Genomic DNA, 27,760 nt, shown 5'->3' with positions numbered 1-27,760 from the left:
GGCTTTCCCTGAAGGGAAAGTACTTCTTTCATCCAACTGTAATCTCTCCCCATGTAATTATCAACATTAGTGCCTGTTCTAGACTGTGGATACAAACAGAATAAACCTTAACCTTCCACATGACCAAACTTCAAACATTTGACAATTGATGAGCAGTGTGTCTTTCACAATTAGGTACTTAAGAAATGCTTTCTGCATGAATGAATTAATAAATGAATGCATGATGTGCCTCTTGCCCTAATCAGGCAGAAAATTGTTAATAGGAAGCTTTAAATCTGAGAACTTATGACTTTACGATTGGCCCTATTATTGTTCACTCATTTCAGTTGTGTCTGACTCTTTATGACTATTCTGGGTTTTCCTGTCAAAGGTACTGGAATGGTTTGTCATTTTCTTTTCCAGTTCATTTTACAAATGAGGAAACTGAGGCAAACAGGGCTAAATGATTTGGTGAGGTTTGCACAGCTACTATCCAGTTTGAGGCTGGATTTAAACTCAGGAATTCTTCCTGAGTTTAAGTCCATAACTCTATTGACTGCACTACCTGGCTGCTCTTCTAAGATTTCTGTGATAATGGAATAGAGTGAGGAAACTTGCTCCAAGGAGCTGCCTAGTTGAAACCTTGTGCATGACCACTTTAACATTCTGTTAAATATAATAGGTCAGAGAACAACAACTTGGGACACTAATCAAGTTTTTTTAATCATCTGCCACTATAATAGCTGCCAAATTCAATTCAATTTTGCACATATTTATGAAGTGTTTATCACATAAAGTCATTATGCTCAGGACTAGGGATACAAAGATGGAAAAGACTGTAATGAGGACCTGACAAGCATGAAAGTTAGGATCTTGTTATGCGAGAGAAAGAGAAAGATACAGAGACACAGAAATGGAGATACAGAGAGGGAGAGAAGAGGAGGGAGAAAGAAATACAGAGAGAGACAGAAAGGGGGATAAAGAAAGAAGAGACAGACAGAGAGAGAGACACATCCAGAGCCAGAGATACAGAAACAGTGATAGAGACAGAGAGGGAGAGATGGAGAGAATAGGAGGAAAAGAGAGAGACAGACAGACAGATAGGCAGACAGATATAGACACACACATACACACTTTGAGAGAGAGAGAGAGAGAGAGAGAGAGAAGGATAAAGAAGGAGAAAAAGAAGGAGAGAGAGAGAGAGAGAGAGAGAGAGAGAGAGAGAGAGATTGCAAGTAGCAGAAGTTCCTTTGAGTTAAAGGAAATGGAAATGCTTCAAGTAATGAAGATGCAGCAATAGGTTGTGTTTTCTATACCAAAAGGGTTGTGTATAACAAGGTACAGAGGTGGTAGATAGTAGATTGTTGTACCTCAAATATCAGGCAACAGAGTTCACATTTTATATCAAAAAACAATGGGGAACCATTAAAGATGCTTTAACAGTGGGCTGATATGATCAAATTGGTGCCTTAGGAAGATTGATTTGGCAGCTGAGTGAAGGCTAGATTAAAGAGGGCAGAGCAGTCAAGAAATCCTCCAAAACAGGTTTGCTTATTGTACCATTTAGCCCAGAATGTCTACATAAGGTAGAGATTTAACAGATGTGGAATGGGAATAAATTTAACGTAACCAGCAAGTTTGAATGAATATAAAGTTCAAAGGAGGCAAAAAAATAGAATGTTTGGTTGAAATAGAGAATGAAGGGAAAGTATGGGTATAGGAACATTGCTAATTACACAAATGGAACAAGACACAAATCTCAAAATTAAACATTACGGTTGACAATTAACCTTCCATCTTACTTAAAGCTAACCATTAATGTGGTATATAATTTAATGCATTGTAAGTGGTGGGTAATACATATGTCCTCATAAAAGTCTTTAAGAAGTCAATAATAAAGCCCTAAACTTTGCTCCAGCATTGTAATTCCTCTTATCTATTTAACACCCAATACAACACTATGACAATACAGTTACATAATCACCTTCTCTGAGTGCTTAATGCCTATTTTACCCCTTTGATTTAAGGGAAAAGACTCTGTCATGCTTGGTAACAGAGAAGGAATGACATGCAATCCAGAACTATAGAACTTGAAGCTGATGATGGGTTCCATGTCCAATTGATGTTGATTAATTATGTGACATGGGATAAGACACTTAAATCCTGCAAGTGTGAGCTTCATCCTCAATACAATCTAAGTTGTAAAACTTGTATCCAACTTTACCGGTTCAGTTTGTTTCCTCAAAACAACACACAGATAGAAGCTATTTTCTACTTGAGTCAGATAGGTGCGATTTAGAAAACTGCCTAAAAAACACAGAGTAACAGCAAGAATTCATGGGTCATCTAAGTCATCTTATAAGTAATCTATCTATTGGAATCATTGTTTGATGCTGGAAATGGGGTCAGGGATTTAGGGTTTAATTCCTGATTCAGGAATTTAATAGTGGTGTGAATTTAATAGTGGGCAAGTCTCAATATTCTTATATGTAAAAATGGATCATAAATTTTCATTTTGTTGTCAAATTTTTTCATATACATCTGACACTTTGTGGTCCTATTTGGGGTTTTCTTAGCAAGTATACTGGACTGATTTTCCATTTTCTTATCCCACTTATTTTACAGATAAAGACTCTGAGGCAGACAGCTTTAAGTGACTTGACAAGGCCCTGAGGTATCTGAGTGTCTGTGGATGGGTTTGAATTTAGGTCTTTATGATTTGAAGCCCATTGCTCTATCTATTCTTCTTCTTAGCAGTGATAATATTTTCATTACCATCTCACAAAATTATTGGGATTCAAAAAACTTTAAAGCACTATTTAAATGTGAATTCTCATTGGTAGCTATGAAGCAGACCAGTAGACCTGGTTGTCTTGTTTTTGTTTTTTTTAAACACTTATTTTCCATCTTAGAGTCAATAATGAGCATTGGTTCCAAGAAAGAAGAGAGGTAAGAACTGGGCTATGAGGATTAAGTGAATTGTGCAAGGTTACACAACTAAGAAGTATTTGAGGCCACATTTGAACCTAGTGCCTTCCATTTCTAGACTTGACTCTCAATCCACTAATTCATGTAGCAGTCAGTCAGTCACTGGTTGTCTCTTAATGAGATTGAAATAACATTTATAAATTCCAAAAAGACACAGCATTAAAAACTATACATATGGGTAAATATGAGCATAAATTATGTTGAATCCTTATTGTCAAATGGAAAAAAAACAGGGATAATGAGGTTTGATAATCTAGAAATTGCATAGTAATAAAAAGTGGTAAAGACATGTAATAGACAAATCTCAAATATTCACAAAATTGCTATAACTCCAAATTCTGCAAAACAGATGATGCAAAAAAGGAAGTTGGTGAGAATTTCAGATTTAATAGAGTTCAGATGCACACACTTAAGGAGAAAGATGTAAGGAGTATAATATGTTCCATGAGTCACCTAATGACACAACTAGAAACAAAGAATATTAGAGGTAGACGACTTCCAATTTATCTGATCCTAGCTCCTCTGTAACTCATTGTCTGTATGACATTGAACAAATTAATTTATCTGACTGGCCTTCAGTTACCTCATCGATAACACAAAGGGAATGGACTAGGTGACCTCTAAGGTTTCTTTCAGCACTCAAATTCTGATTCTATGTATAAATAAATAAAAAAGCATTCATCAAGAATTTACTATGGGCAGGGAACTTTGTCAAGTATTAAGAATATTAATACAAATGTGAGAACCTCATGGGACCCAACACAGTAGAGCTGTTATATCTGCAGGGGATACATTCCAATACATACCTTAGATGGCTGAAATGGTGGATATAATGAAATACCTACTGATTATCTATATCTATCTATATCTTTATATATATATATATATCTACATATATACTTGATATTAGTAACAATAGAGATCATTTTAATAAAGAAGAATGAATAATGCTGATGAAAACTCAAGCTTGATTTCAGTTGTGATAAAAGTGAAAAGAAGAGAGTAGTACAGTGGATAGATAGTAGATAGTATCCCAGCCAAGGGGGAAGGAAGGGAGAGAGGAGAGAGAGCATGTACTCTCTCTCTTACTCTCTCTCTCTCTCTCTCTCTCTCTCTCTCTCTCTCTCTCTCTCTCTCTCTCTCTCTCTCTCTCTCTCTCTCCCCTTCTGCCCCATAGCTGGGGCACTTTATGGCTTCTTGCCATTGCATAAAATTGTAAGCAGAAGAAACCACTACAGGGGCAGACCAGTGAAAGGTGGACTTCCCCAGCTTCAAGGCAGACTTTTGGTGTTTTGTGAGCAGACCTTCAGGGTTTCAGTTGGACTCAACACCACAGAAAGCTCTTGTCTACCTCTAATATTCTTTGTTTCTAGTTTAGATGCACACACTTAAGGAGAAATATGGAAAATTCATTATTCATTACTAGTCTCTTCTTTTCACTTTTATCACAACTGAAATCATGTGCCTTACATTCTAATCTGTTCTTTATTGGCTGTATCACCTAAAACAAATTATTTTCCTCTCTTGAGGCACCACTTTTCTCATCAAAAAAAAATGTGATTGGTAAAACTTTGGTATTGCTAGCTAGAGATTTAGCCATGCTATTTTAACCCTGTCCATTTGTAGACTGAGCACATATGAGCTTTTCCCCCCTTTTCACACTTGCTCTAGAAAATAAACCCATAGTAATGTGGCTTATGGAAACAGAATGTCAATGGATTATCTATTTTCCTGTGTATCTTTATTGGGACCTCTCAGAACAAAATGCCCTTTCTAGGCCATTCTCCCTGGATGTGTAGAAGGGCCCTCTTCTCTGGGTTTCACTTTCTATTATATTTCAAAATACTCCATTTTGGCTCATAATATCAGGAGGAAGATGTGAAATATAGTCCAAGTGTAGAACTGGGAACATCTCTATCAAGTTTGTGTGTCTGTAACAACTATTTGGATAGATGGTGGATAGAATGCTCAGCCTATAAATAGGCAGACTTATCTTCCTTAGTTCAAAAATGGCCTTTGACATTTACTAGCTGTGTGACCCTAGACAGCCCTGTTTTCCTCAGTTTCCTCTTCAGTAAAATGATCTAGAGAAGGAAATGGCAAACAATTTCATGATCTCTTCCAAGAAAATCCAAAATAGGGGGTCACAAAGAGTCAGACACAGCTGAAAAATGAATAAACAATGACAAATATTAATACTTTATTTGCTTGGTTTTATGGCTTCAGTTCTAAAAGTTACCATGATTTGGAAATAAATGCTGCCATTCTGCTAGTTGGAATATGCACTCCTTTAGAACAAAATCTTTCTTTTTTAAATTTTCCTTGTATCCCCAGATTTAGTATAGTGCCTAGGACATAGTAGTTACTTAATGAATGCTAAGTGACTACTAGTTTCAAATAGCATTTCTTCTCATCTTTAAGAAGGAAACAAATATTTTAGGATTCCAATACCATCCTCAAGTGATTAACAAAGATGAAAAACATTTGTGGACTTATAAACAAAAAGTTGATACCCTTTGTTTGGGTGGAAGTTATGGACTACAAGAGGTGTCTGTAGCAGTCAATAGTGGATGAATCTAGGAGTATATAAATCATTTAGATCCTGTATGGAGAACAATAGCACAGAACAAATTAGAAAGATATTTAAAGAGGACATATCCAACTTGAGCTTCAGCTGCTCACTGGTTGCTCAGGTTAGAATGAATTCTCTAAATGATGGCTGCCATTGTTGTTCAATCATTCAGTTGTGTCTCATTCTTCAACACTGTGAATGAGCTTTTCTTGTCAAAGATACTAGTGTAGTTTGCATTTCCTTCTTCAGTAGAATAATGCAAACAGAGGTTAAATAACTTGCCCAAATTTAAACATATAATAATTGTTTAAGGATGAATTTGAAGATCTTCAAGACTTGAGGCCCAGCTCTTTATCAACTAATTCATCTACCTGCCTCCAAATAGCAGGATCAAAGAATTCTCATAAATCTGGGATTTTTAAGATTGTATTTTGAACTTAGGCTCAAACGATATTCTTTATGTTATACTATACTTCCCTTAGGATTATAAGAGAAGATGAGGTAGAAAAATTGTATTAGTAACAAAACAATAGCATGATCATTTTGATTGGGGAGAGTGCACATGAATGATGCTGATAAAAACCTGAACTAATGTTTAGTAGTGACAGAGGCATGAAATGAGAAGAGTGATACAATGGTTTGAATATTGGATTTAGAGTCAGTCATTGCAAGTTACAATCATACCTTTGATATTAATTAGAGAGGTATGACTTCTTAATACTGACTCTCAGTTTACTCATTTGTAAAATAGAAAATGGTCCAAGTTGTACCCTGTGTACTTGGTTGTTGTGACTAAAAATAAAATAATTCATGTAAATTGCTTTGAAAGTCTTAAAACATTAATTGTTAATTATCTGTTATGATGCTGCTGACAATTACTGACATTTATACAGTGCTCTGAGGTTTGCAAAATGCTACAAATATCATCTCATTTTATCTTCACTACAATCCTAGGAGGTAGGTGAAGAGATTGATCCAGAAAGAAACAAAATGATTTGCCCAGGGTCACATAGGTAGCAAGTGCCACAGGCTGGTCTCTGTAAAATGCTATGGCAAGAAATAAATAATTTATCACAGAGGCACAGAATCTCATTGGCCATCCAGTTTAATATGTCCCTGAATGAGGATCTCTATTACAATGGGTCCAAGTGATCTTTCAGTTTTGCTTGAATATTTCCAATGATGAGAAAACTTCTACCTTTACAGTTTGTGATTGATCCAATTGTTAATTTTCCCTGATATTGAGCTTAATTCCACCTGTTTCCAATATCTATTCATTGGTCTTTGTTGTAGTTATCTCCTGGGCTCCAATGGATTTAATTCCCATCTATATTGATGATTCTCAAATCTACCTTTCCTGCTTCAGTCCTGTAAAAATGGAGATTTGAACCCTGGACTTCAATCCCCAGAAGTCCTTGCTCTAATTCCTGAGATGCCCTCTAATCTCACTGAGATTTTCACCTGGGTGAGATAAAAAATTTCTATTTAACTGGCTGTAAAAGCCTACTGAGTCTCTCTTCCTACTTCCACTTTGGAGCACACCCAGCCCTCTACCTAGCAGGCAAGATGTGAGTGGTTGTGAATGGTCTCTCTGGGCCTAGACACGTGCTTTCTTATTTTGTATATTTCTTTAATCCTTAATCTTTAATAGACCCCATAAAATATAATACTCTTAGCAGAAAAACTAATTTTATTTTCTACAGTCCCTCTGCTGACCTTCAATCTTAATCTCCATCTAACCTTCAGATATCTTGAACTGGGTATCCAGTACACACCTCAAACTAAATATATCGAAAACAGAATTCAACTTCTTCCCCTGAAAATATCCCCTATCTCCAACCTTCCCTATTACTATAGAGGGCAACATCAATCTCTTAGTTCCTCAGACTTACAATCTAGGTGTCACTCTTGATTCCCCCTATCTCTCGCTTTCCATTTCTAATCTGTTTCCATGGCCAATTACACCTTTGCAAAAGCTCTTGAATATTTCCTCTTGTCTGATAAAGCTGTCTTCACTCTAGTCCAAGCCCTTACCATCTCATTATTTAGATTATTGAAATATCCTGCTTGTGGGCCTATCTGCCTAAAGACTTTCCCCTCTCCAATATATCCTCCATTTGTACTATAGTGATTTTCCTAAAGTGAAGGTCCAGTCATGTCAGTTCTCTATTCAATAAACTCATGGTTACCTATAACCTCCAAGAGAAAATACAAAATACTCTGGCATTCAAAGCCCTTCATAATCTAGTCCCTCCCTACTTTTCCAGGATTCTTACACCTTATTCCCTTATGCATATTCTTTGATCTAGTAACACTAACCTCCTTCCTACTTGTTAAAAATATCTATAGCAGCTCTTTTTGTAGTTGCAAAGAATTGGAAATTGAGGGGATGTCCATCAGTTGCAGAACGACTGAACAAATTGTGATATATGTTCGTAATGGAATACTATTGTACTATAGGAAATGATAAGATGATTTCAGAAAAAAAAACTGGAAAGATATGCAGGAACTGATGCAGAGTGAAATAATTAGAAGTGAGAGAATATTGTACACAGAAAAAGCAATATTGTATGATCATCAACTGTGAAAATTTTGCTACTCTCAGCAATGCAATGATCTGAGACAGTCCTGAAAGACTTATTATGGGGAATGCTATCCACCTCCAGGGAAAGAACTGTTGTAGTTGGATGGATGTATATCAAAGCATATTATTTTTTAACATCTTATTCATGATTTTATTTTGAGGTTTTGGTTTTGTATGAGTGTGATCTTACAACAATGACCAACAGAAGTATGTTTTACATGAAAATAAAAATAAAATAAAAAAAACCCACTAACATCTTGGCTGTTCCACTAACAAGACATTCTGTCTCTCAGCTCTGGGCCTTCTCTTTGGCTGTCTACAATTTCTGGAACAATCTCCTTCCTCTGCTACAACTGTTCACCTCTCTGACTTCCTTTAGGTCCCAGCTAAAATCCCACTTTCTATTGGAAGTCTTCTCTAAACCCTCTTAATTCTTGTGCTTTCCCTCTTTTAATTATTTGTAATTTATCCTCTATATAACTTGCTTTATATATATATATAATATATATATATATATAAATGTGTGTTTGTGTGTTAATTAGATTTTAAGTTCCTTTTTTTTTTACTTTTTTTATCTCCAGTACTTAGCACTTAGTCTATCACACAGTAGGTACTTAATAAATATTCATTGATTTATTAAGAATACATTTTATTCCTACTTCATGTGACAGCCTTTTAAGTACTTGAAAAAAAGTATAAGTGCTCCCCTAACCTTATTTCCATAAAAAAGTCCCTTCAAGTTAATCTCATATGACCATTACCAATGTGGTTAAAATCTTCTGGAAGTTTTCATGTGCATTAAATTTTTTCTGATATATTATGAGCAGAATCAATTACCTGGAAGTTTCATTTTAGTCCTGAGTGCTTTGCTTTTATTACTACAGCCTAAGCTTATGTAGCTTTCTGAGCTGCTATATCATGGTTGAATCACATTGAGAAAATGCTCCAATTAAAACCAAGAGACTTTTTAAAATTGAAGTTCTCTTTATCTTGTCCTATCTTGTACTTGCAAAGTTGAATTTCTGAAGTCAATTATATCTATTAAATTTCATCTTATTCGATTTGGTTCATCATGCATGGCTAGTAAGATCTTTTCAAATCTTGGCCCTGCCATTCATATTAGCTCTTCCTACCGGTCTTCTGTCATCTGTGAAGTTGAAGAGTCTGTTCTCTATAACTTTGTCAAAGTAATGGAAAAAAAATTTAAAAAACATAGGCATCAAAACTAGAGTACTCTACTAAACATCTCTTTCCAAGGTGATGTAGAACAGTAATCACTATGGTTTCAATCTGACCACATAGCTACTTCCAAATCTACCTGATTGTACTCCTGAAGAGCCCACATATCGCCACATTTTCCATAAAAAAGCATGGGAGATTTTGTCAAGAATTTTGATAAAGTCTACTGTATAGAACTAGGTCTACAGCTCAAGGAGATTGTTCATAGCATAAAAAGACCTACGGGTGCAACATTTTCAGAGAAGCATGTAATTTAATAAAATATTGAAATAAAATATGTCCTCAGCAGCTATGGCATGACTGAATACATTATGACATATTTATATATGAGTCTCATTGAATATTAAATACTATGAGGGAAGACATAATTGAGTAATTAAGAAAAGCATTCCATTTCTGAAGTGATGGAGAGTAAAAATAGCAGAATTAAAAGATCAACAGTGTCCAAAACATAAAAGAAGCATGGATAGGCAACATTAGGCAATTACCATGCTCAATAATATTCACTTATTGTAAAAGAACATATATTATCTTTTGTTAACTATTAACAAACTGTTTTTCAGGTAATGCATTTTAAAATGGGATGTATCTGGCTTTTTTATATTTTCTTGTTATATCCAGACAAAATATCACTTTGAAAGAGTGAAGTCTAGTTAAATTATATATACAGCATCCTCTAGCATCTTTATCAGATGAGGAAATAAAGTAAGATTAGAATGACCAGTCACTGATAAAAATCATACTGGATCTTTGTGACCACAATTTCGTTTTCTAGATATTGACTAATTTTCTCTTCCATAATATGTTCTAGGAATTTGCCAGGAATTAAATTAAGCTCACCTCTCCAAACTCACCTAGGTTGCATAGAGGACAGAGTGCCAGATCTGAAATCAGGAAGACTCATCTCTCTGTGTTCAAATATGGCCTCAGACACATTAGCTATGTAACCCTGGAGAAGCCACTTAACCCTGTTTGCCTCAGTTTCCTCATTTGCAAAATGAGCTGTAAAAGGAAATGGCAAACTATTCCAGTATCTTTGCAAAAGAAAACCCCAAATAGGGTCACAAGGAGTTTGATGTCACTGAAATGACAGAACAGCATATTCTATCTAACAGGACAGTCTATTGCTGGTCTTACACTCAAAGCCTTTCCTTATATGAAAGGCTTGAATTAAACAGCCTATTGTTTTGCTGGCATAGCCTTTAAGAATCTCACTTCACTTACTTGCTATGCATCACTAGGATAATGTATATAAAGTATTTTGTGAACCTTAAAACTCTATATAAATAGCTCCATATAAATCTTATATATGAGGATGATGGTGATGCATTAACTTTAGTGAAGAAGAGAAGGTATTATTATTTCCATTTTACATCTAGTAGGTCAGTGGATAGAATGTTGAACCTGGAGTCAGGAAGATGTAAGTTCATATTCAGCCTCAGACTTTTACTAGCTGTGTAAGTCACTTAACTCTTAACTGCCTCAGTTTCCTCATCTATACAAATAGAAAGAATAATAGCACCTATCTTCCAGGGTTTGAATGAAATATTTGAGTATCAAATGAGATAATGATTATAAAGTGCTTAGCAGTACCTGGCACATTGTTAGTGCTATATAATTTGTAGGCATTACTATTATTATTGTTATTGTTATATGAAGATACTGAATTATTTGAACCAGGTCACCTATCTAATCAGCAAAATAGTCTAGGTGAGAAAGAACATAATCTTCTTGCCTCACAGTCTGGTTTGTTTTCATCAAACCATATGAACTAGAACTGTGTTTAAACCTCTAATGAATATTTCAGGAGGAAGACACTTTTATAAAGTTAATGTCTGAATGAATTCTCCTATGACATTGGATAAGTATAAAGTACTTTGTAATCTTTCTAATACTATTAAGATGCTATTTCCCTTCTCAAGTATGTCTAAATTTACTGGAAGTTAAAATTTTAGTATTATGGTAAGAGTTCTAGACTTGGAGGAAGAAGACCACTGATGGGTGATGTACCCTAGTGTAAATCACTTATCTTCTGACCCTCAAATATTAACAGCAATGGATTCAATTGGAAAAGATATTAGACTTCAATTGTTATTGAGTCCAATTTCACGATTGATAGAAATATCCCTTGTATTGATTCCCTCTTTATATTCCCAGAAGTTAACACAATGCATGGGACATAGTAATTACTTCAGATTTTGTCATTCTTTCTTTTGACCATTCATTCTACTCATCTCCCTCTACAGCCTCCCTAATAAATGTTCATTCACACTGTCTGAAGATCTCTTGTGAGAAGAAATAGCCCACTGAATTTTTGAATGACACTATTGCTGGAATTCTCCTTATACTAAAGTAAAATCTGTCTGTAACTTTTCCCCATTGGTACTTGTTCTCCCTCAAGCTGCTCATAACAAGTTCAATTCCTCTTCCACATGGCGAACCATAAGATAATGAAAAAGAATAGTCATTACAACTCCAATTTTTCCTTCTTCAGACTAAAGATACTCAGATCATTTGCATCATATGATGTAGTTCTGAGTCCTCTTATCATCTCTCTTCTCTGGACATTCCCCAGCCTATCAATATTCTTTTTAAAGTGTGATGACTAGAACTGAGCAAGACTTCAAAAGTTAAAAGTTACGGAACATAAATTAAACATGATGATCTAAATTGGCATTTAATGAAATGCTAAATAATAAGCATATCATCGAAACAATAATTATATGAGAGATAATTATGAGAAAATACATGAATATTTTAGTGCTTATGCTAAGGCAGTCCTCAAAGGAAAAAATCATTAAAACATAGATTAAAATATAAAAATAGAAGAATAATAAACTGAATAAGCACTTACAATTAGAAATAATAGGTTCACAAAAGGAGATCTTGATGAATAGAGGAGAGACAGATGAAGTGGAAACCAAAAAGGCTACATAATAGATAAATACAATTAAAATCTCATTTCTTTAAGAAGGAAAGCAAACTTGATAAACTATAGATGATCTAATTAAAAAATAAAATCCACAAAATCAAAATAGATAAGGTGAAATCACAACAAAACCTGGAAGAAAAAAATTGTTAGAATCTACTATAACAATGAAACCAAGAATAAAAAATGAGTAAAGAATTACCTTCAAAAGAATCAAATATGCAAAATAATAATACACCAGATATACAGATAATCTTATCTTAGAAATCTAATCTTAGAAAATTTAGTAAAAATATATGAAAAAGATGAACTGAAGTAGAGAGGGTAGAAACTTATGATCCTGATAGAACTATAGGAAATTCTACCTAACTTTTAGAGAGTTAATTGTTATAATTCTCAAATATTTCTCAAAAATTGAGAAAGTACTCTATCAAATTACTTTTATGAGTCAAATCTATCAACAAAACCTAAAACAGGAAAGGGTAAACAAAAGAGAACTCTAGACAGCATTAATGAATGATGATTCTATAATGTTAAGTAAAAAAATCCAGGCAAAAAAACCCAGAAATTTATCTGAAAGTTGGTCATTATGACCAACTTGGATTTGTATCTATTTATACAATCAATGGGTTCAATATTAGAAAAAATAATCAACATAATTAATCATATTGAAATTAACAAAAAGCCAAAACTATATGAAAAATCCCTTCACAACATGCAACACTTATGTTTAAAGCTTTTAAAAACATAGGCAGAGAAGCTTACTATAAAACACATCTTAAAAATACACATTTAAAAAAAGTAGGCAGTATATAAGAATCTTAATAGAAAAATCTTAATAAAGGAATGAACTAATAAGTAAATAAATAATTGAATGAATGGGTAGATAGAAAATAAAACAATGATACCTCCTTTTCTGACTATTATTTGATATAGTTCTTGAAATACTATCCATAGTGAAAAGATTAGAGAAATTGAAAGCACAGTATAGAGAAGAATCAAAAGTATATGCAGGTGCAATGACAATAACTTTCATTACTTAGCAACTTATGGTTTATAAGGCACTTTGCGTATGTTATATCATTTAATGGTCACAAAAACTATGTGCATTAATCACCCCTTTTATGCCTATTTCACAGTTGAGGAAATTGATGTTCAAGCAGTGTTGGTGCCTTGGCCAGGATTCCAGGATCTTTGTGAGGATTGAATGAGATAATATTTGTAAAGCATTTAGCATGAAGGCTAGCATATAACAGGGATTATATAAATACTTATTCCCTTCCTTTATTATTCCCTATATATATACTTATATATTATGTAAGTTATACATATTTGATTTGTTACATTCATTTTCTTTTATTATTTTTTTCTTTTTTCAGTTACTCATAGAAACAATGTATGACAATTGCTTTTTGACATTTTCGGATTCAGATTTTCTCCCTCCCTTCTCTCCTTCTCCAAGGTGGTGAATAGTCTGGTATAGGTTATGGCAGAGGTTTAATGTAATACATATTTTCATATTGCTCATTCCATGACAGAAGATACATATCATACATTCAATAAAAATCTAATGAAAAATAAAATGGAAGATGGAATGTTTTGATGTGCAATTATGTTTCAGCAGATCTTTCTTTGGCTGTGGATAGCATTTTTCATCGGGTGTCCCTTGTGGATATCTTAGGAACTTGTTTTTTGTTTGTTTGTTTGTTTGTTTGTTTTGTTTAGTCTCTCACTGTTAATCATTACATAATATTTCTTTTACTGTATACATTATTATGCTGGTTCTTCTCACTTCACTTTGCATCAGTTCATATAAGTCTTTTAGGTTTTTCTGAGCTCATCCCATTTATCATTTCTTATGAAACAATAATATTTCATTACAACCAAATACCACAACTTGTTCATCCATTCTCCAAGTGATGGACAACTCCTTGGTGTAGAATTCTTTGCCACTACAAAAAGAGCTGCTAAAAATTTGGTACAGGTAGGTCTTTTTCTCTTATCTTTGATCTCTTTGGGATACATACTCAGTAGTGATATTGCTGGGTCAAAGAGTATACATAGTTTTATGGTTCTTTGAGTACCCCAATCCAAATCAAATAAAAATGGCAATAGTAGCAAAGTGAATTTACATATTATTGATACATCTATTAAACTATCAAAGGGTTACTATTTAGAGCTAGATAAATAATTATGAAAATTTATTTGAAGGAACAAAATTCCTAAATATTAAGGGAAATGATGGGTAGGAATCAAGGGAAGAGGAGGGGATGCCAAGGGCAACACTTCCAGACCTTGAACAATCATCTAAAGCATTTCATATTGACTAAAATTTAAAAAAAATAAAAAAGTAGATTAAGGGGAACATATTAGATAGTGGAGAATCAGAAATTGTTGGACTCAATAAACCAATCTTCAATAAACCTCAAAATATAAATAACTCCCTATTTGATAAAATGCTACTGAGAAAAAAATGAAAAACAGTCAGGCAGAAATAAAGTGAAGACAAATATCTTATAAAATATTCCACAATATATTTAAAATAGACTCACAGTTCTATTATTAAAATAAAACATTAGATTAGAAACATATATAGAACTCACACTTATGAGTAGGGGGTCAATATGTTCCCCAAAAGAGAGATAGCAATTTAAAAAAGATATAATGGATAATTTTGACTCTGAAATTGAAAGATCATTGTACAAATAAAGGTTAGCTACCAAGGACAAGAAGTGAAATGGCTTACTAGGAACATAAAAAATAATTATCAATTCTCTCTCATCAGGATAAGACATTCAAGATGGATCAGAGATTCAAAAAAACATATATTTTCATTATTTTTATTTATTTATTAAAACTCTTACCTTCCATCTTGGAATCAATACTATGTATTGCTTCCAAGGTAGAAGAGTGGGAAAGGTTAGACAATGGGGGTTAAGTGACTTGCTCAGAGTCATACAGCTAGGAAGTGTCTAAGGTCATATTTGAATTCAGGACCTCCAATCTCTGTGCCTGACTCCCAATCCACTGAGCTACCCAGCTGCCCCCTTCACAGAAATACCTTACCAAAAGCTATTCCTCAAAAACTGTAGTCAAAAGGCACGGTCAAGTATTTCTAAAAAGAACTGAAAACTTTTAAAATCATTAAAGGATACTTCAGATTTCTAATTGTGAAAGAAATGGAAACCAAAACAATTCTGAGATTTTGTGTGACACATGTTAGATGAGTAAAGATTACAAAGTCAATAATTATGACTAGTAGAGAGTTTGTGAAAAGATAGGCACATTAGTCACTTGTTACTGATACAATATTTGGAAAGCAAATAATTATGAAAACAAAGCGATTAAAATATTTATATCCCTTGACTCTCTATAGGTTACAAGGATATACTCCAAAGGGTAATTGTTAAACAATTTTATAAAGCTTTCATTTTTACCGTATTTTCTAAAGAATACTTTGAATTAGCAAAGAACGGGGAATATATGTCCATTATTGAGGAATGGATAAAGAAATTGTGGTAAATGAATATAATGGAATATACTGTGCTCTAAAAGCATGAAGAATATAATGAATACAGAGAAACAAGGGAAGACTTAAATGAACTGATATAAAATGAAGTAAACCGAGTCAAGGAAAGAATGCAGGGTTAGAACAATGTAAATGAAAAGACCATGTACCACAAATCGTAAAATGAATGTTGTATATAGTATAAGTTTGGCCCCAAAAATATATATAGGAAAAGATTCTTTAATCCTTTGTTAAGGTCAAAGTTCCCAGGTGTAGATCATTGCATGTGATGTCAGATTTAATTTTATTTGTTGATTTGTAAATTCATTTGGACTGATTTCCCCCTTCTTTCTGCTTATATTTTATTTTTAAATTTGCTATAAGAGATGGCATGCTTCAAGTCTTGAGAAAAACATTACAGGATAAAATATAGACAATACAATAACAAAATATATTTTAAAAATATTTTTAAATAGTGATCATGCCAAGTCAAAATTTTTTCTTCTCTGAGATGAATATGCCCATATCATTTACCAGATCCTTGTATGAGATAGATTTGAAATCCTTCACCATCTCTTTCACTTTTCTCTGGACATAATCTCTAGCCTATGAATATTTCTTCTAAATTGCAATGTGTAGAAGTAAACACTACTTCAAAAGTGGTCAGACCATTTTCTAATTTTCCTCATCTGCAAACTTGAAATTTTAACACCTGATTTGGCTACCTCACTCAGCCACTTGTAAGAATACTTAAGAAGATAAGGAATTTTTAAAAACATTTGTAACCATGAAGTAAATGGAATACAAATGTTGGGCAATAGGACTGTAAATGTAAATTTTCTGTATTCAAGAACTTCACACACTCTAAACTTCTGTTAAAAGGAACTCCTGCCCTTCCTCCACTCTCATTCTAGATTTTTTTAAAACAACTTTTTGATGACCTCCAGGACTACCACTTTGGAGCCTGTATTGTTATTTCTACCTCATCCCTCATTCTGCTAAATTCATAGAGGGCAGTGTCCATAGTTATTATTTTAAGAAATGTGCAGTGACCTAAATAGGGCTTGTTTTCTGACCTGTACAGAGTGAGACAAAAGTTATTGGCTTCCCATAAATAGAACATAACTCAACAAAATAAAATGTGGCTCTTTTCTATACTCATGTATGCTACACAATAGCAGTGAACTGTTTTATAACACTGCTGATTCCTGTTAAGCCCTAGGTCAAATTACCTCTCAATACATTCAGGGAAGGCCTGCTGTGCATCAAGGAGCTATGAAAAAAGGTATTTAGTCTTGTCTGGAAACTAGCATTATGATGGGGTCTTATGATTATATTAACTTTTGTGACTTAGATATGGATAGCTATGATAACCAAAAGACTGGCCCCTCAAACTAAGGAGAGGCCAATTTCCGATTGGCCACAAAGTATGACAAATTCATTTCCACATCAATTTAGCCAATTGGCCTACAACACACAGCAAAGACTCTAAATGGCTGAGATTTGTCCACTAAACATGACAAATTCATCACTGGACTGAAATTCAACTGAGGCTCAAAGGAAATGAAACTCTCAGAAATGTGGAATTTTTACTTAGAAAAAGGCACTGATAATCAATCATCTAAATGTCTAGTTTTAAAGAGTAAAATGTCAAGGAGAACAAAGAAGAACACATTGGATTCTTTGCAGACCCTTTAACCCAGTATTGTCTCATAGCAGATAATGTTGTCTGCCATTTTCAAATCTCCCTAATTTTCTTTTCACTGGGAGAAATTTTTATAGGGGTTCTAAGAAACCATTTTGAGATGTATCCTGGGCTAGAGTCTTGTTATTCCTTTCTCCATTATCTTACCTTTCTTTCTTCCTATCCTCACCTCATTCCATCCAACCCCTTTAATTACAAGCATAATTCCAGGGAAAATTAAGATATATTGTTTTGTTTTATTTTAATGGCTATTCACATAGAGAAGGAGTGGTTTTAGAGAATCATGGAGGAGTAAGATTGGGAAAAAGACATTACCTATGTTCAAACAAATGTCTGCTGGCAATCAATATACTTGCTGTAGAGGTCAGAAGACCTAGTCTTGAGTTCTCCCTCAACTTGAGATCTGTTTCTGATGGGCAGAAAGGAAAAAGGGCTTCCAAATGATTGGTGTAGATACCTGTATTTTATGAGAGGCAACATATCATAGTAGAAAGAGCCCTGGGTTTGAAATTGGAAAAATCTGTGTTCAAATTCCATTTGCTAGCTATGATACTTCATACAAATCAATTATTTGATCCTAAATTCAGTTTCCTCAACTTTTAAAAACATGTGGGGTGGTGGTAGGGATCACATTAGATAACCTTTAATTGATTAAATGACTTCTAAGGTCATCTTTAGATCTGAATCCAGTGAAAAAATCCTTACCTTTTCTGAATCTTGATATTTTGTACCACCAACATATGCTGATGGGCATGAAATGTAATTCAGGCAACTAGATTCCTAATAGAGATTTTTTTTCTTTTAAGGCATCAGCATGTAATTGAAAACTGCAACAAACAATGTGGGTCACTGCCCTAATGCAGCACAACCCATCAGAAGAAACTGGAAAACTTGTCTGACACTACTTTTTAATGAGGCATCGACTACTAGAGTAGTCTGCAGTACTTTCCATCTAATGATGAAAATGATAGGGGAAAAGGTCAGGCAGAATAGGGTAGTTAGGGCAGAAATTAATTATGAAATCACAATTCATCACACTGTCACACATCTTCTGGAGAATGACTGCTAAAGTAGACAATGGAAGTTTGCGTAATCCCATTTTCCCTGGGCCTGTCTTCATCAAATATCTTTCACTGAAGAAATAGCATGACCCAAATGATTTTGACACTTCAGTTATGAACAGTGATTACATGATGTGATATTGCCATGAAAATGAACATGGATATTGATTTTGAAGTTAGTTGGTCAAAATCAAGACATCTAGGAAAAAGGCCACTGTACTAGGAATTGAAAAGCATTGCTAAGAACAGAGAAGGCACGATTCTTTTCCTCAAAGATATTCCTAGAGATGAGATTTGGAAGAGATATTAATACTCATTGGGGTCAATCCATTCATTTTAAAAATGAGGAAGCTAAATTTCAGAGATGGGGAAGTATAATGGAATGAGCTCTGAATTAGACTGCCAGAATTCAAATGCAGTTCTGTTGTTTCTTCTCTGTATGAATTTAGACAACTCTCTCGAATACTCTGCGTCTCAGTTCCAAATAAGGGTGTTGGACCAGTAGATGAAGATTATGTTTGCCTTCCAGCTTGAAATCTATGATCCTAGTGTTCTTTGTACTGTGGGAGATAAAAGAGATATAATAATACTTTTATCCCCATCTAGACAACATTAAAAAATATCCAATGTTCCTTTCACACATTTTTCTTTCATTTAAGTCCTTCAAACACTGGCCAACAAATGAAGTAAAAATTTTTGTGGTAGCCAAAAATTAGAAATAAAATAGATACACAGCAATTGGGGAATGGTCGAGCTAACTGAAGTATATGAATGTCCTGGAATATTTATGTGCTATAAGAAATGATATTTTATCTGCCTTTTTAAGAAAGAGGGAGAAATGGGAGGGAGAGAGATAATACAAATTACAAAATATATAAAAAAACAAACAGTAAGAAATTTTATTGACATATAACCTGGAAAAAATAAAAATGTTTAAAAAAGAAATGCTGTATACCATGAATACGAAGAAGCACAGAAACAAACGAATGCAAGTAAGAATAGCCAAGAAAACAATATACATAATAACTATAATATAATGTAAATAGGAAAAGCAACCACAATAAAAAATCACTAATAAAGGAAGCAAAAATATAAAAAATCAAGCATAACTGAAAAGAATGGCTATGAGCAAACAACACGGATCCACCTCTTTGTGGAGGTGTGTAGTCCATAACTGTTGTATACTGTGTATGCTTTTGGAGGTTTTTAAGATGTTAATCAATTGTGTTTAAGTGTTTTTCTCTTTTTTTCTTCTTTCTTTGAAAAATGTAATGTGGAATCGAAATTTCTGGAAGACACAGGTGAAGAATATTGGGAATAATTTATGATGATACAAGAAAGAAAGGACATCAACAAAATTTTTTAAATGGTTATTAATCTCTTACTAAGTTACATGAACTGGGAATACAAATAGAAATATAAAAGTCATTTTCACATTGAAATAAAAAGGATAAAACATATAGGAGACTTAATCTACAAGTCAGTGGTCCTTAGAAGCAAATTAGATGGTAATGTGTCCTCTTTAGTAGCTGTTTCTGAAGTTGAGCCCCAAATAATTGGTCCACTTGCTTTTCTGAACACAGATCCTTGGACTTCAAAACCCCAAACTCATTTTACTACCTATCCCAGTGCATGTATTTAGTATCAAATGAGTACTGTGGATAATGTCAACTTTAAGTTAGGACTATGGAGACATAACTACATGTTGGAGTTGTCTGGGAAAGCTACATGGAGGAGGCTTACCATGAAGTTTAGCATGGACATTTTGAGACTCAGTAATGAGAAGAAGGATAATGGCATGCACACAGTCCACTATAATACAGCAGATCTTATTAAAGATTTCTATTACATGAGGAACACTATACTAGGAATTATGAGACACTCAGCTAAGTGAAGACATGATTCCAGTTCTCCGAGAGCTTATTACAACAGTTTTTTAATAAAACTATATAAATAACAAACATACTTTAGGGGCATAAATAATCACCTATGGTTGCTAACTACAAACATATCTCTTTGAAATGCTTAGTGAAATGCAACACTCTCTTTGAAATGCTTAGTCAAAGTGTCATTTACAATCAAATGATTAATGATGTATTTTATTTTTGAGAATGAAGTATAAACTTGAACAATAAACATTTACATAGGATTTAAAGCTTTGCCCAATACTTTCCTTACAACAAACCCATGAAATAGATATTACAGCATTATCATTCCTATTTTATAGATTAAAAAACTGAGACTAATCTACATGCAATTGGTAAACATATAAGATTAATTTTTAAGAAAAGGAACTTAGGCTTGTTCAGGATCTGCCCTCTTAAATTCTAATGTCTTTATATAACATTTCAATTCCAAATTGTATATGCTTATTATTTCCTTTTGCTGATTGTTACAATGTTTATGAAAAAACTACTTTGAGAGCTACACATTATCAGTCTCCAAATCGCCAAGCACTTAACTTCAATGAGGAAAGGACAATCAAGTCTCTCTGAATCAAATAGGACCCCTTGAGTCCCTGTGGAAAAGAAAAGAAGTAATGGAAAATCTACGATTCTTTCAGAGAATTACCCATTCTTTCAAACACATTGGAGGTCTCTGTTCTCCCTGAGATTTCTTGATAGAACAAAGTTGAAGAGTTCTCTAAGAGAACCTGTTAACTCCCATGACGTATCTATTAGCCTTAAAAATGACAGGATCTCTTTATTTAGAATGGGAAAGAGCTTTAAAGAACTTCTAATCCCCTTATTTTACAAATAAGGAAACTGAGGCTGTGAGAAGTTAGGTGACTTGCCCAAAGTCACACAGGTAGTAAGCAGCAGTGTTAATGTAAATCAATGTCTTTGGACTCAAAATTCTATGAAAGGTTAGATCAAGAGAAAACTCATAGATAACACCAAAGTTTCAGACATTGGAGAGTGAGTGAATGGTTGTCTTCTAACCCTTCTCATTCCAGTCACAGATCTGTCCCTTTATCCTTGGAACCAATTGATCAGTCACCATCATCAAATATTTATTAAGTGCTAAGTGTATGCTATATATTAGGGGTACAATTAAAAAGAACCAAACCATCCTTTTCCACAAACTGCTTCTTTTTGGGGTGGGGCAGGGCCCTTTGTGAAAGCTGAAAGACTTTTCTTGCCCAGAGCAAACTGAACCCCAAAATTAACTCTCCTAATACTCAAATCTTTATATCCTGAGGGCATCAAAACCTAAAATACTGACTGTGGGTGGAGTCAGAATTACCTAGGTTCAAATATAGCCTCCAACATGTATGAGTTCTGTGACCACAGTGAAGTCAGTTAACATCTCTGATCTTGAGCTCCCTTATTTCTAAAACTAAGAATAAGTATAACTAGAAAACTTTTTTCCTCAAAGATTGCTGAGGCTCAAAGGAGATAAAATATGTAAAGTGCTTGTCAATTTTCAAGTTATGTTACATGCACCAAAAGTCTTGGTGTCATTTTATACTGATAGTATGGGAGTGCACAAAGACTTTTGAGACATTTTATTTGTCTGTCTATGTATATATGTATGTATGTGTATGTTATTATACATGCATACATGTGCATGCACATGCATGTGATTTAGTATTATTTAAATTGTTAGAATCTTTAAGTTGCCTGGCCGAATTGTTGTTAAAGGAGAAGAAAAGGGTTTTTTTATTGACCTTTAGGAATCTTAGACGGATGTTTCATCTGCAGCTTGCATTTTTAAAGTATGTTTGAGAAAAATGTCCCGGTGCTTCATTGACTTAAAGTATATAAGACTTAGATGGGATCATAAGCCCATAGATTTTGAGCCAGAATGGACTCACAAGTCATCTAATCCAACTGTCTCATTTGATAGATGGTGAATCTGAGGCTCCAAGAAGCTATGGCTTACATACATTCATATGGGTATTATGGATACAGTCAGTGTTTGAACTTGAACCCCAAGGCTTGAAGTCCACAACTCTTTCTACTGTGCCACATTGTCTTCCTTGAACTAGAGACTATATATTTTAACCCTTTTATTTTCCAATTTAAAAAGTTATAGCTCAAAGCAATGAAGATCTTTTCTCAGATCAGAAGACAGTAAGGATTAGAACTCAGGCTTCCTGATTCTTACATGAGCCAACAAACTTTCCACCACATCCCACCTCTGTTCTTTTAGAAGTCTCTGAGAACTCTGAAGGACAAAATGTCACATCAGCATAATGTGGTGCTCTGCAGGCAACTGCTGGACAGTTGCCTGTCCCAACTAGAAGCAATAATCAGTAACACGTTGAAAAGATGCAATATACTAACCAGGAACTTGATGAAAGACATCATTAGAAATGATTGACTTTTTGGATAGTAAATTCTTTAGATTTCAGTTGAGAGGAATAGAATAACTTGCCCCAAATAATGTAGTTGTAGCAATATGGAGAGTGCAAGAATCCTGTCTTTCCACCAGGCTCTGAGTAAAGTCCCTTCTGGTACACTCTGCTGCCAAACTACCTTTAGCTGCATTGGCTAGGGTGCCACATGAGCCAAGAAAGCACACTTTCTCACAAGAGAGGGTTATTTTTCATAGCGATATTTATTCTACAACTGGCCTTTTGTACATGAAAATTTTCCATGTGCTTAGCTGTTACTTTAGTCATAAATATAACTACTGATATTCTATCTGCTCAAATGAAATGCAAACTTCTTTCTAGAGAATGTTACTGTTTTTGCACACCAGAAAAAGAGCAATTTGACAAAAACAATGGGAGAAAATTGACAAAGCAGCAAATTTCTTTTCAATACTAGGGACATTTTCCTCATAATTGGTACACTAGTGGGATGGACAACCTCCAGGGAGTGAATTCACTGTCAATAAATGCTTTCAGGCCAAGTTGGGATGACCACAGTGGAGGAGTTCATGTTGTTCTGGAAGCCATGAAACTTGATAATCTCTGAGGTTCCCTTGCAAATACAGGGATGCTAAATACCTGTGATTCTATGAAATAAGTTTTACTTACACCAAAAACCTCAAATAATGAGAACATAGTAGGGAGACAGAAAATCCCCAAATTATTAACATAATCAGTTTTCCTCGCTGTACATAATGGCCATGTTCATTCTCACAAAATGCAGTTAATTTATGATCAGGTCCACAAACTTCATGACTATATAGACCTCTCCAAAGTCTGATTCAGGGAACTGTTTACAGTTACTGGACTTTCATAAATTATTAAGAATACTTATTATTTTATCTTTGCTGTGAACACCAAGAAATTAGGTACCAGAAAAAGTACTCTTAAAATTGTGAAACCCCATGAAAGTCCCCAAAGCAGAGATTTTTAACTCCTTCGGAGTCCATGGATAGATTTCAGGGTATAGGAGATGGAATTGATTAGAAATTGATGAGAATAATGAATTTGAATGGGAATATTTATTTTCATTGACCTTTCAATGAAATTTAACATTTTTTCCAGTAAGAATTTTAAAAAAATTCATTATTCTGGAAGGGACTAATTAATGTTACCAGACTTAGCCAAAACACTGTTAAAATACTGGTACTTAGGCTACTCTCAAATTTCCAAAACAAAATTAGTTTTAATTCATTATATATATATATATAATATATATATATATATATACACACACACACACACACAGAATCAGAGTGTTAGCTATGAAAGAGATCTTAGAAATCTACTTCAAACTCCTTATTTTGCAGTAGAGAGAACTGAATTGCAGAAAAGTTATGTGACTTGCCCAAAGAGTCCTAGCTAGTTGGATGAAAACTGAGATAATAACTCACTTTTGAAACTCTAAGTAAGTGCTTTCAAGCACATGGCAATGTCTTTCTAAACCTCCATTTGGTACCTTTTGGAAAACAATGATGGCAATAAGGCAAGCAGGAGAGTTAGTCAAGTATCACAGTTCAAATGCAGGCCTTTAATGATACCATCCTGGACTTCAAATTCTCTCTTACATATATAAGGTCATGATGCAAAAATATTTCTGATCACTATTTGGAATCAAGTAAACATGTGGATGGGAGAGAAAAAAGGGTTCTGAAAGCAATTTAGAGCTATGAACACCCCCCCACCCCTCAATCTTTCCCATCTACCTTAAATTCTCTGGAATAGGGGATTGTATTAATGTAGTCCTTTTTCATGCTATCACTCTATCATTGAAAACTTCCAGAATGGACAGTCAATTTTGATATTTAAAGTCATTAAGTGGCTATAAATTAAGCTGAAGTGATAGGGTCACTTTGTTAAACCATTGAAGGGAAAAAAGATATCCTCAGTTGATGATAAAGTATACTGAGATTTTTGGTATAAATGCATTTGTGCCTGCCATGAACAAGATGCAAGTTCTGGTTGAAGAGAAATTCATTTAATCATTACCTGACATAAAACTACATTATATCCAATATAAAAAGAATGGCAATATTAGGACAAGTCCACTTCTTTTACTATGTCAAACAGCAGTATAAAATACTAACTCAGTTTCATCACCTGATGTCAGTTTTCCAATCAGTTCATTTCTAAATTATAAACCATTATCATCTCTATCTCTATATTTCTAAGTAGAATAGAAATAGATATACTTAGCTATATGTGATTTTAAATAAATAAGCACATGTCCATATATTCTTCATGACAAGAATATTTTAGAATTATAGTTTTAGAAACTAAATATTTAGAGAATTGTGATTAGCTTTGTTATATAAATAGTAACTAGCACTTAACTAAATGACTCATTTGATTTCCATTTTCTTAAAGGTATGTATAATGATATATCATAGGCTTAGGTAAAGATGCTGAAAAACTGCAACCACTCTGAAAGCCTTATATTAAGGAGGGAAATCAAGAATTAGGGCCACCTAAGTACATTCCAAAGATCTAGTGATCAATGACAAACTCTTGGAAGCACTTTTCAGAAGCCACTATTAGAGTCAAAATGCATGCCAGTTTCTAGACCATAAAATTTTATATAAGATCAATACTACTTCTCTATTATGCTAAAATCACGTTGAAATTGAGAAATGATTTTTTTCTCCCACAATTTTATTTTTTCATATCCCAGGTCATTTAAAGGGCAGATCCAATATAATATAATTTTATATTTATGTGCATGCACACAAATATGTACATACATATACTATATAAAACATATGTATATTGTATGTGTATATATATGTAAATATAAATACTCTCATGTGTGTATGGGGCCGTGTGTTGTTTTTATGAAATAACTATTGGTGCAGTTTATCCTTATTTCCTACCATGGGTAGAAGGTTGATTTTTCCCTTTCAGAGTAGAGGTATTGGGATAGAGAGTCACTCATTAAAATGAATGAGGTGCCTCCTGGTGAAATGTTAGTAATTTGGGGGCAAGCAGAAAAGATTCAAATTAGGAATTTCTATAACATCTTCTCCAGAAGTAGATTAGTGTAAAGAGGTAGTGTTATAGCTTTTATTATTAATAGTTATTTCACTATTCTATGGATAATAGAAATGTCTCCTGGTTTTATCCTTAGAGAAATAATAAGTGTTATAAGATTGTTTGCAATTGTGTCTTTAATTAGTACGATCTGTCATTTAATGTAAGTAGTTCTTTCTCTCCAAAAATGGAAAGATGTATAACATTATAAATGAAAATGAAATAAGAAATCAAATCAACTTTTTTTTTACTTTAAAATAAGTATGTGTGTGTGTTTGTATTAGGGAGGGAGAGAGGAAGGAATGCTTGATTAAAACTCATGTTCTCTCTGTGATCAAAAAGGAAATAAAGCTAGGCTCTTCTGAATGGCAAGCTAATATTTGTAAAGTCACTGTGCTTTTAAATTTTTTTTTAATCAAAAGGAAACATTCTAACATGTCAGAGTTGTTCCGGGTGAATAGTGACCCCCAAAAACCTTGCCCCATAGCCTTCAAGGATTCTCACAGACCACCCAGAGATGGGTTCTGGGAGAGAACCCTGACAAGCTACTGTTACCCATCCTCCCATTTCCCAAGAATGCATCAGTTCCACAATGAGCAAAAAAGACTTAGCAAAGGAAAGTTTTCAGGCAATACTAGCAGGACACAACTTTCTAGAAGCATGTGTCTGAAGGCATATTTAAAAGTCAGAAGGAAGAGGCTCACCTGTGCCGGGGGGCTAAACCAGCCATGGGGACAGGAGCATCGTTCCCCACATGGCCCTTTGCTCTTAGCCCCTATTTTCTGTGGGCTTTTCCGCACACTGTCCCACAGGGTGACAAGCTTGGTCCTGTTTGGGGCTTGGCCGCTGGGTCCTGAAGACGGCATGGTCTGAGCCCCATAGCCGAGCCCCTGTGGGTTCCTCTGCCAGCCACAGGCACAGTGAGCTTCCCTCATCAGCGGAGGCACGGTCCTGCCAGCATCCATCCCCTCCGACCCCCCGCAGCAGCTCTGCTGTTTAGTAAGGTAGGCGTTCATGTGGCACTGATGCCCACTTGTCTCCTTGGAGAGCTTTAGAAAAAAATGAGTCCCCTCTACCCCCTATCCCCCAAATCCCCACTTCTTCCAAGCAGCTGCAAAGTCCTTTGCTGTGGACCCTTCAGTACCTTTGACAGCTGCTACAGGCAGTGCATCGTGGGAGCAGGGAGCAGCAGCTCAGCACAGCATTATCTGCTGGCTGGTAGCTCTTTGTCAATAGATGACTCAACTCACAGAGCAACTTGACAGCATCCCTGCTCCAGGCAGAAGCAATCAATGCTCCACACAGCTGGGCTACAAGACTGTATGGCGCGTTTGTGTGTGTGTGTGTGTGTGTGTGTGTGTGTGTGTTTGTGTGTGTGTGTGCGTGAGTGCGCGTGTGTGTGTTGTACATTTGTTCGCAAAGCCTTGTTTGATGAAGCCCTGCAATAGAAAGACGAGTTGAAACTGGCCATTTCCTTTCCTTCCTTTTCTATCCCGGAACCACATGGAAAGACTGTGTGGAAGATATCTGCATATGAAACCAGTGACCCTAATCTCCCCAGAGTGCCTTCTCCCCAGAAATAATACAGAGACTGAGGTTGGCCAGCAGCAAAAAATGCTGTTAGGAGCATACCTAGAGAGGCATTTCTGACCCCTCAGAGGTTATTTGTCCAGAAAGGAAATTGCCAACATAAAATAGCAAATAATGAGTTGAATAAAAGTAGTTTACACTTTAGCATTGGAGATCAGTGATACATAGAAAAAAGTGAGAGGGATAAAAAAGTATTTTCT

At 34.6% G+C, this 27,760-nt stretch overlaps 1 protein-coding gene across 34 annotated transcripts in view; it reads right to left on the bottom strand.

The window, feature by feature from the left end:
• Window positions 1-27,760, bottom strand: part of DLG2 (discs large MAGUK scaffold protein 2) — a 2,177,398-nt gene that overhangs the window by 1,045,021 nt on the left and 1,104,617 nt on the right. For 9 of the 34 annotated variants that reach the window (XM_056825169.1, XM_001376955.5, XM_056825193.1 and 6 more), the window contains exon 1: window positions 26,675-27,196. The exons of 23 other annotated variants lie outside the window; for them this stretch is intronic. In XM_056825169.1, the coding sequence (XP_056681147.1) occupies window positions 26,675-26,986 (312 nt within the window). In that variant the 5' untranslated portion in view covers window positions 26,987-27,196. Of the gene's footprint in view, window positions 1-26,674; window positions 27,270-27,760 lie in introns of those variants that run through there. 2 more of the 34 variants (XM_056825171.1, XM_056825182.1) reach the window with 2 other exon arrangements.

This window comes from Monodelphis domestica, chromosome 4 (assembly GCF_027887165.1).
Source record: "Monodelphis domestica isolate mMonDom1 chromosome 4, mMonDom1.pri, whole genome shotgun sequence".
NCBI lineage: Eukaryota > Metazoa > Chordata > Mammalia > Didelphimorphia > Didelphidae > Monodelphis > Monodelphis domestica.
This window is presented reverse-complemented; position numbering and strand designations above follow the sequence as displayed.